The sequence below is a fragment of the Miscanthus floridulus genome, chromosome 7 (genome assembly GCF_019320115.1).
Source record: "Miscanthus floridulus cultivar M001 chromosome 7, ASM1932011v1, whole genome shotgun sequence".
Lineage (NCBI taxonomy): Eukaryota > Viridiplantae > Streptophyta > Magnoliopsida > Poales > Poaceae > Miscanthus > Miscanthus floridulus.
The window spans coordinates 128,866,222-128,875,546 of NC_089586.1; the positions used below are offsets into that span (position 1 = coordinate 128,866,222).

The 9,325-nt window shown below is 44.8% G+C and overlaps 1 protein-coding gene and 1 pseudogene across 1 annotated transcript; both read right to left on the bottom strand.

The window, feature by feature from the left end:
- Positions 1-1,792: 1,792 nt before the first annotated feature.
- LOC136466266 (putative pectinesterase 63) lies at positions 1,793-3,492 on the bottom strand (annotated as a pseudogene).
- Positions 3,493-3,932: 440 nt separating this feature from the next.
- Positions 3,933-8,812, bottom strand: LOC136467936 (NAC domain-containing protein 53-like). Its single transcript, XM_066466752.1, has 5 exons — positions 7,987-8,812; positions 5,941-6,195; positions 5,125-5,796; positions 4,824-4,932; positions 3,933-4,657 (listed from the first exon to the last, which is right to left on the bottom strand). Exons 1-5 carry the CDS (start codon positions 8,470-8,472, stop codon positions 4,233-4,235), a joined length of 1,947 nt encoding a protein of 648 aa, XP_066322849.1. The 5' UTR covers positions 8,473-8,812; the 3' UTR covers positions 3,933-4,232.
- Positions 8,813-9,325: the final 513 nt, after the last annotated feature.

Genomic DNA, 9,325 nt, shown 5'->3' on the forward strand with positions numbered 1-9,325 from the left:
CATGAACACCTGCGATTACAATTTTTTACCTTAAAAACAACAACTGGTTACAATTTATGAACAATGGAATCATAAGAAAATACGTACGCATCCTTTTGCCATGGAATGTTTTTCTTCGCAACAACACCCCAATTTAAAATATCATAGTTAGACCACCTGGACTTGAACTTGTCCAATGAAGACATGTCAGCTTGCAAAATTGAATGAATTCCAATGATCTGCAAGATAGTTTAACTCAGTAAATTTATAGACCAGATTGACAATTTTAACTTAATTGCTTAATATAACAAAGTAATGCACATACCAATTCTTTTGTTTCTTGTACATAATATTTATTGGTCTATTGTAAGAATCTCGAACTTGAATTTCGTTTCTAGCAGGATGCAGAACACAAAGCCACCAGTGAGTGTCTGTAGTGTTTATGGGAATGAAGATCTACATTCACACAGAGAGCAACATTTAGGACGTGCTTTAACATATGAAATAATAAATTATGATTTTACTCTTACCATATCAGCCTCTAAAAATTCTTGGCATATACCACATGGTTCACCGTATAATAAGGTAAACCTGTTTTTCTCCAGGCTTTCGCAACAATTTGTTGTAGCCATTGACATGTCTCAGCTGCAATTGCATGTTTCTTGTTCTCGGTATCCTTATCCATTCAGAGTTAAGCATACTTACATATGAGCTCATTATCTGCATGACATAAGTTGAAGTACATGAATTACCCAAGTACATAACCATTTTGACTGTCCATCCTCTCTCACAGGTCTAACTAGACAATCCAATTGGCCTGCATTTACATTCAGTCCATCTATACATACTAGATCTTTTTCGGGAGCAACCGCAACTTCCTCTTGAACATATGTAGTGGCAGCAAGTTCAAATTCACTTAAATTCAGCCCTTCAGTGACCTCATCTGCATGAAGAAGAACCAAAGCATGAAAGCATACCAACAGAAGCAGCATTCGTTTTTTTTGTAGACACCCTCTTTTGTTTTAAGTCTGCGTACGGGGACTTCAAGACTTTGCTTGGTTGCCTACTTTCCCTGGTTTTCACCTTTTCAACAAGTGTAGGACTCGAAACAAAATCAATTTTCCTCTTTACTCCTGAAGAAAAGTTCGATCGATCACTGGTTCGAAAAGAAAACTCCCTTTCAGCAGCAGTACCTGGTTCTGGGCAGGGTTTTCCTTTCTCTGATGCAGGAATTGCCTTGTCACTTTCATCATGTATACATCTGAATGGGATTCTCCCGGTTTGCTAGTACCCGCTGAATCGCACTGTTTTTCCTCACACTTTGCTGGCTTATTATTTCCATCAGCTGGCTTTACAAGCATCAAATATTTTAAATGGAAATGGTGTAAGGAACTTTATACTGATAATTCACATTTTCCCATCGTCACTTTTACGTTTATGCGACGGCGCGCACGGGATATCACCTGGTATGGTATTATATGATACTCCTACTCCGATAAGTTAGGCATGGGTTGCGATAGGGGCCAAGTTGGGTCTAGACACCGGCACTTAGGTAGATAGATAAATACTAGTATGTACTAATCGATGCACGTAATAATGTTTCAAGGTATGTAAAAAAGGAATTACTTATACATATTACTTTCCATTTCCAGAAGTTAGAGGAGGACAGATAGGATAATTAAGCAAATAAAATTTATTTCGATTTATGGTGCTATATATAATTCATACTTAGCTCCATTACATACTAATAAATAAGGAGAATGATTAACACTGCCAATAATATAATATAATAGGTATACTTATTTTTGGTAAATAATACAAAAAAGGAATGTTTCTAAGAAATCAAATAATTGTGTGAGGACACCGTCATTAATTAATGGATCACATCGGTGATGATCGGAGCAAAAAGTTGTGTTCGTTGGTGCCCGATGAAATTAAAGCCATACAGAAGAGAAGAAGTAAAACAGTCGGAGGTGGACAGCAACTCCCGCCGGTTGTGTCCACTTTCGGATACGATGGTGGTGCCATCGTATTTATTGGACACATGCATGGAGTATTAAATATAGACTAATTACAAAACTAACTGCACAGATTGAGACTTATTTACGAGACAAATCTATTAAGTCTAATTAGACTCCTGTTTAATCTTTCTAATTAGTACCCGATGCGACATCCACTGAACTTTAGCCCTCGCCGCCGCCGCCGCCGCCGCCTGCTACTACTCGTCTGCAGGTGGTATGGATAGGATCCAATTGTCTCCAGAGACAAATTGGGTTCCAAGAAAGGGTGCGGCCTCGGCATACTTAGGCCCCGTTCGCTGGTACCTGTTGATCTGAAATTTGGCCCCTACGGGCCCATCGTCAGAGCCAGAGATGATTAGAGGAATCAGGTCGTGTTGTATGTCGGTGTAGGAGTAGACGACAGGCCAGCCCACCCTTCCCAGCGATGGTGCATGTCTTGAAAGAGAAACCGCCGCCATCAGCCGGCAACGTCAACGGCAGGTCGAGGTATCCACCGAACGTGGAGACAATGTTGCAGTCCTCGTAAAAGGACCTTGCATTACCCAAGATGAAGTCGATGGTGCCGTTGATTGTGCACTGACTTAAAGTAGTGCAGTCCCCTCGATGGTGCATTTGTAGAAGGTCGCCTTGGATGCGCCATGCATGTTGCCGGTACTCAGTTCGCTGATCTTTCCCTTGAGGATTCCGCTTCTCCTCCGGCCGCGGCGCGTCGTCCCTGAACACGACGCCGCTGGCAATATGAAGAAGTCCGACTCGATGGTCACGCTGCTGCTTCCCTGTGCTCCCAGGGTGGCGGCGGTGTCGTTCCAGGCGATGACGGCAGGGACCTTGGGGTGGCTGGATGGAGGCGAAGGTGACGAACAACGGCTTGCTCCTGCCCAGGAACACCTTCTGATGACGTACCGTTTGGTGTTGCCGTCGGGGATCTTGGCGATGGCCTCGCCGATATGATGGTGTTGACGAAGAGAGCAGGATCTGATGACGTACCGAGAGTGGGGTGTGTGTGTGTGCGCGCCTGACATCGATGGATCGAGCAAGACCAGTGCTAGTGTCATCAGGCATTAGTGGCTATATATATATAATAACCTAGCTAATTTCAGACCATGCATGCTGCCTGGGCCGGGCACTGAACTACCAGGAGGGTAGAGTGGTATTCTGGTCGATACAAAAAATACGATGCGGGGCCTAACGGCATCCAAAGTGTACAAAGTGGCAGATTTTAGGGTATCCGTGTATATTGTGTTAAGCCTAGAAGATTTTAGGGTATCACCTAGTGTTGTGTTAAGCCTATATATCCCATTTGTATCTCCCTGCACAGATTCAGGTGACTGTCCCATCTCAAGGAGCTAGAAGATTGGCCCCTCGATCAGATCACTGAGCTTCTCCAAAGAGTTTGGATGCACAAGACCTTGCCTCCAGAAGAAAATGGAGACTCATTTCACATTTTCACATGCATCAGCAACACGTGGGCCTCAAGGTACTCCTCCCGCATTGACAACCGCTGCGAGCTTTGTGGTAAAGAATGAGAATGATAAGCACCTTTTCTTAGATTCTGACTTCGCTAGAGTAATCTGGTTAAGTGTACAACTTTCGTTGTCCCTTCTCCATTCTGACTCTTGTTCGAATGAGCTATTACAGAAGGCTCACACCAATTTGTGGTATATTTACAAAGCTAGAAACGACTTTTAAGGTCTAATAACAAAAAGTGGACCATCATGAAGCGGTTGCCCTGAGATTTTATGTTGATTATAAGTGGTAATCGTCTTATAACTTACTCTGTAGACTACGTAGTTCACAATGTATTAAGAATGTGATAATCTGATTATCTGAACCAGGGCAAATAACACGGCCTGATAATAATCCTATTTTCAGTGTTTCTTCACCTGCAGCTCACCAGGGTATCACACCAGAAAAAATAGCTTTTCTTCCACAGGACAGAACATAACATACTGCAGTTAAATTTTGGTTACAATAATAAGGGCAGAGCCCCAAGTTCACAGTGCACTACTTTGCCTGATGAGGACATGGTCCCGGCATGGCTACCATCACCAGTTCAAAAGTTTATTACTATATGTTTCGACAGGTCAGAATGGTAAATGTGTAAAAAACAAACAAACAGTGTCTAACGACTGCTATCCCCTCCTCATCACTGAGGGGATGATCCACGTATAAAATCAAAATAAATAAACAGCCCTCGGGTCAGGCCAGACAAGAGGCACCATCACCTTCAACTTACCTGCTGTAGATACACGACCCTACTTTGTAGCTCAACAAGAGAATCATGGCCGACATAAAGAAAAGGTAAAAGCCACTTCGCAGCACCATGGGGACCGTGTTAATCCGAGTAGCATCCTCGAGACCAACAGGAAGCTTGGATGACACGTCGCTCTCTACGGCGAAAGACACAAGCAAACTCAAGTCTCCATTCTTCTGCAAGGGCCACCGATCAGAGCCACTGCTGAAAGTGAGGCCATCAAGTTGGATGATGCCAGCAGTAACACGAATTGAGCTCGAGCTGATAGCCGAGAGCACCCCAACAGATTTCCCTGTTGATGGCGGGAATTCTGAGGCCATTGCAGGTGGAGCTGGGATAGAGCCCAACATGCTGGCAAGGCGCTTTCCATAAGTTTTATCAGCAGTGTCATCTGTTGGCACACCTGGAGAAAAGGCAGTTACAAACTTACAGTCGAATTGTAGGTATGAATTTATTTCCAGACAAACTCAAGTATAGGCACCACAACATTAAAAATGAAGCTCTACAATACAAGTATACAACGCTAAGTATTAGTAAACAAAGAAATAAAAGGAATATAACTAATGTACCTGGAAATTCAGTATCTGTATGGGAACCAGATGAGGATGCACCGTACTGAGCATTTGCTTCCGGAACCTCAGAGATCCCATCGAATGTAAACTTGTCTTTGTTATCACTCTGTAAATAAGTAAACAATGTGGGTGTATCACCAGAAAGACAGGAAAGAAGACACGCTTAGGGATCCAAATTAGCTCCTTAGCATAGCGATCACCAATTATTTCTTTAGCCTAATAGTCAGAGAACTAGGAAAGAAATGCTACATACATACATACATACATCATACATATAAATAATAGTTCCAAGGCACACCTTTTGGGCAAAGTTCAACGGCATGTCTGCAAGTTGATAATTCGAACCCTGAGCAGAGCCCAAAATGTCATAATTGAAATCATTCTCTGTGGCATCAAAGTAAGCCATCACATTATCTCCATCAAAGAGTGATTCATTTCCAAGTGGCTCGTTGAGGAGGTCGTTCAGATATACGAAGTCATCATTTCCATCCACCAAGTTGTAATCAGATGGAGCATCATAAAATACCATACTGTCATCCACTTGGCAAGGTGCTGGAAAGCCATCAGCTTGCTGGTGCCCAGAATATGCAATCCCATTGGTATCATTCCCTGTGTCAAAGAACTCATCGGCAAGAGGGCCATTGACATAGTTCTGATTACTATATGCTCTCAAAGGCCAGCTTGTGTGATCACCATCTGCTGGACCACTCCCATTCATAGTGTTATCCTGGCCTACATAGCCATTATCTTTCCTGGGGTGTGCTGATAACAAGTCATCAACATTGATGCTATCATCAGTGGCATTCTGCCCTTCAAGTCTACCTATATTCTCCACGCTAATATTCGACAAAGGTTCCTGCAAAATCTCTTCCAGAGAAATAGCACCATCAGCACAGCTTCCATCACTCGTCTCTTTAGAATCCTGACCTTGTAGAGGAGCCATCTCTGGTGGATTGAGCATTTCATGGACCTGAATTCAAGGGAAATGATAACAGAAGTAAATATCAACACGTTAGCTGGAGCTGCAAGGCGACACTCAAATTCGATTGCATGCCAGGAAATACGATGTCATTTGTCCATCGGGAGAGTATAATATGAGCAAATAAACATTTACCAAAGGTAGATGAGATGGTTCTACTCGAGCAGGTCTGTTTGTTTCACAATATGCATTCTCATCGTCCTCATTTGACTCCTCATCTACAGCACATGTGATTGCAGCCATTTGAGCAGATGCGCCACTGGTAGGACCATTCTCAATAGCATCATCATCCTCTTCCCATTCCTCTTCCATGTATGGTGCACCATACTGCGCACCGTTCTGTGGTCCAGATCCATGCTTCTGGAAGATTCTACAGACCACATGCAGATCCTACAGGCTCAGCAGAAAATAAACATCAGGATTTAAGCAGAACATGGGGCAAGCCACAAAACCACGTTCTCCTAAGCAGCATACATAATATGAAAAGGAACACATAGCCAAAGAGAAACATTATTCTTAGCGCATTCCTTTTTTTCCTTCTTGACTTTTAGATCAATCACACACAATTTCTGGAACTGAACTCTGGTATGGGAACTTGCAGCAACAAATAACTACTTCCTCGATCCCTTAGGGCACCTCCAATAGTGGCTTATGAGCTAGCTCTAAGCATTTTATTTCATATTTTAATAGAAGAGAGAAAAAAGATATCTCTTGATCAAGAGCTAGTCTCATGCACACATTCCAAGATCATGTGAGGTCGTCATGTGGGCCTATCCATATTATGAGCTATTGCTAAAAGTTAACACCATTGGAGAAGCTGACTTAGAGACAGTAACTAGCTCATACTGTTGAGGATGCCCTTATACAAGTCCATTAGGACATTGATGGCATGGCCCGGTATACAAAGTTACACTTTAACTAGCAACATTTATAAAAACACACTACTTAAAATAGAAAGAAGGCCTAGAAAGAATTATAGTAATAATGAAAGTTATTTCCATGAGCAATCTATTAACATGAATCATATGAAGTCAATCTATAGGCTTTTATAGAAATAGATGGTAATAAACGTTAAGAAATTTGAGTTAGGACAAACTCAGATGAACTTATATTTGGGTTCAAAGGTAGTCCATTACACCATCCTAACGTTGTTTAATAGAACCATCCAATTCCAATGACACAAAAACAAGAGCTATGTATACTGTATTGTCGTATCATAATCATGCAGCATGATGAGAATACACAATGTGCTGTTGCATATTTCAGGTTACAGAATTTTTTTACAAAAGACAGAATCAATTATCTATCTATACTAGTAACCCCTTTTGGGTTGCATGCTGCCATACAACAAATGACAATGTGAACCAGCAAACTCGCCTTCCATGAATGACTAGATGTATTGTCAGAGGGTCCTTATTCACGAAAGGATAGTCTCACAACAACAGGGTTGCCAACGATATCATCTTGATGTAGAAGTAAATTAGCACCCACACAGGAGGAAGAGAGTGATTGCACCTTTTCAGGTTGCAGGGATTTATTTACAAAAAATAGAAACATGTACCAAGCCAAGCCATTTTTTGTTTTTGCATGGCATCCTACCATAAATTGTGAGAATACAAAACCATAAGGAGAGCTGCTGCCCTTAAGCGGCTGATGATCGAAATATTTGTATTGTAGATGGCCCTTAAATCGACAAAATAAAAATACTGTGCCGATTGGTCCGCGTGCAGAAGGGCGGGCCTGGTGCAAGCGGTAGAGTCATACCGCCTGTGACCGCCTGGTGCAAGCGGTAGAGTCTTACCGCCTGTGACCGGAAGGTCCCGGGTTCGAGTCGCGATCTCCTCGCATTGCACAGGCGAGGGTAAGGCTTGCCACTGGCACCCTTCCCCAGACCCCGCACAGAGCAGGAGCTCTCTGCACTGGGTACGCCCTACGCCCGATTGGCCCACGTGCAAAATAGATTGGGCAGTCAGCCAAGGGCGTGAATTGGGGCAGAAAGAGCAGATCATAATCCTCCAGAACTGGGAGGTGGTGTGTTTGGGGATCGGGTCGTGAGTAGTACATACATACACTCTAATTTAGATACAAGCTCTAATTGATTAGATGAACACTCTAACTGATATTGATTGAGGATGGACGGACTGGTTGATTGATTTGTGAATGAAGCAAGGAGAAAACAACCTGAGGCCCGTCTGCGTCGAGGAGGCGGTACTCGTGCATGACCCAGTTGGTCCTGTCGCCCTTAGGCGCCCTCCCGGCGTGGAAGACGAGCGTCTTCTTCATCCCGACGGGCTTGCCGCGGTGGTGCACCTCGCGGTCCTTGCCCGTGGTCTTCCAGTACCCCCTCGGCGTGGCGCGGTTGGTCCTGTTGCCGGGGCCGCCCCGGCCCCCGGCGCCGGCGCCGGCGACCTTGCGGTCGAGGCGGGCGAAGAAGTACCACTGGGCGTCGCGGCTGCGGATGCGGGAGAGGGAGGGCAGGTCCCAGGGCTCGAGGCGGTAGAGATCGACCTCGGCGATGGCGTCGACGCGGAGGCGGCGGCCGAGGACGCGGCGGCGGAGGTAGTAGGAGACGAGCTCCTCGTCGGTGGGGTGGAAGCGGAAGCCCGGGGCGAGGGGCACCTCCGCCGCCGCCGGCGGGGAGGAGGAGTCGAGCGGTGATAGGCTCATCGTAGTCTCTGTCTATCTACAGATTGAGACTACGAGGGTTGGTGGCGAGCGAGCGAGCGATCGATCGATCTGGTACGGTAGGGTTGGGCCGGGCTAGGATCTCGGGGAATTTCGCATAATTCCTCGGGTGGGAGGAGCGGATTTGGGTTCGATCGGGGGTGGGGGTTGCTAGGGTTTGGGAGTGGGGACCTGGGGAGGCGGCGAACACGATGAGGAGGGGAGCCGTGGAAGTGGAGGAGCCTGCCTTTCGGAAATGGAAGTCGTTGGCATGCTCTTTGACGTCGGCGTGAGCAACGCGCCTGGGAGTCTGGGAAGGAGGAGCGAAGGAGCCGCAGCCGCGTGCGTGCGTGGACTGCTCCACGAGGGCTCGCCTGCTTTTGCTTTGCTCTCCATCTTCTAGAAGACTACTCCAGGCGCACTCGAAAGTTCGGTACACCGAAAAATGTCGTATTTCTTGGTAGATAGACAAGGTGAATGTGATTGGTTTGGTTTTACTAGACACAAAGCTATTGCACTTAAATACTGCCATGTTCGTTTCGCTGAAATTTGGTTTATGCTAATTTATTGTGAGAGAAAAACAATATTCGTTTGCTGAAAAGTACTCCTCATTTGCTAAATTGTCTTATAATTTGAAGCGGAAGGAGTATATTATGATATGAGTTGTATGATATATGTCTCCATACGTTGAGATCAAGGTGAGACATGGCCTCCCTTGTATCCAACTAATTCTTAGCTCAATAAATAGTAAATTTAGCACTATTCATGGTGATTATAGCTAAGTTTATCTAGACCGCCTCCTTCTGTTTGTCAAGCTTCCCCTCCCTCTGTCTCCATAGTTCATCTATAAATTAAG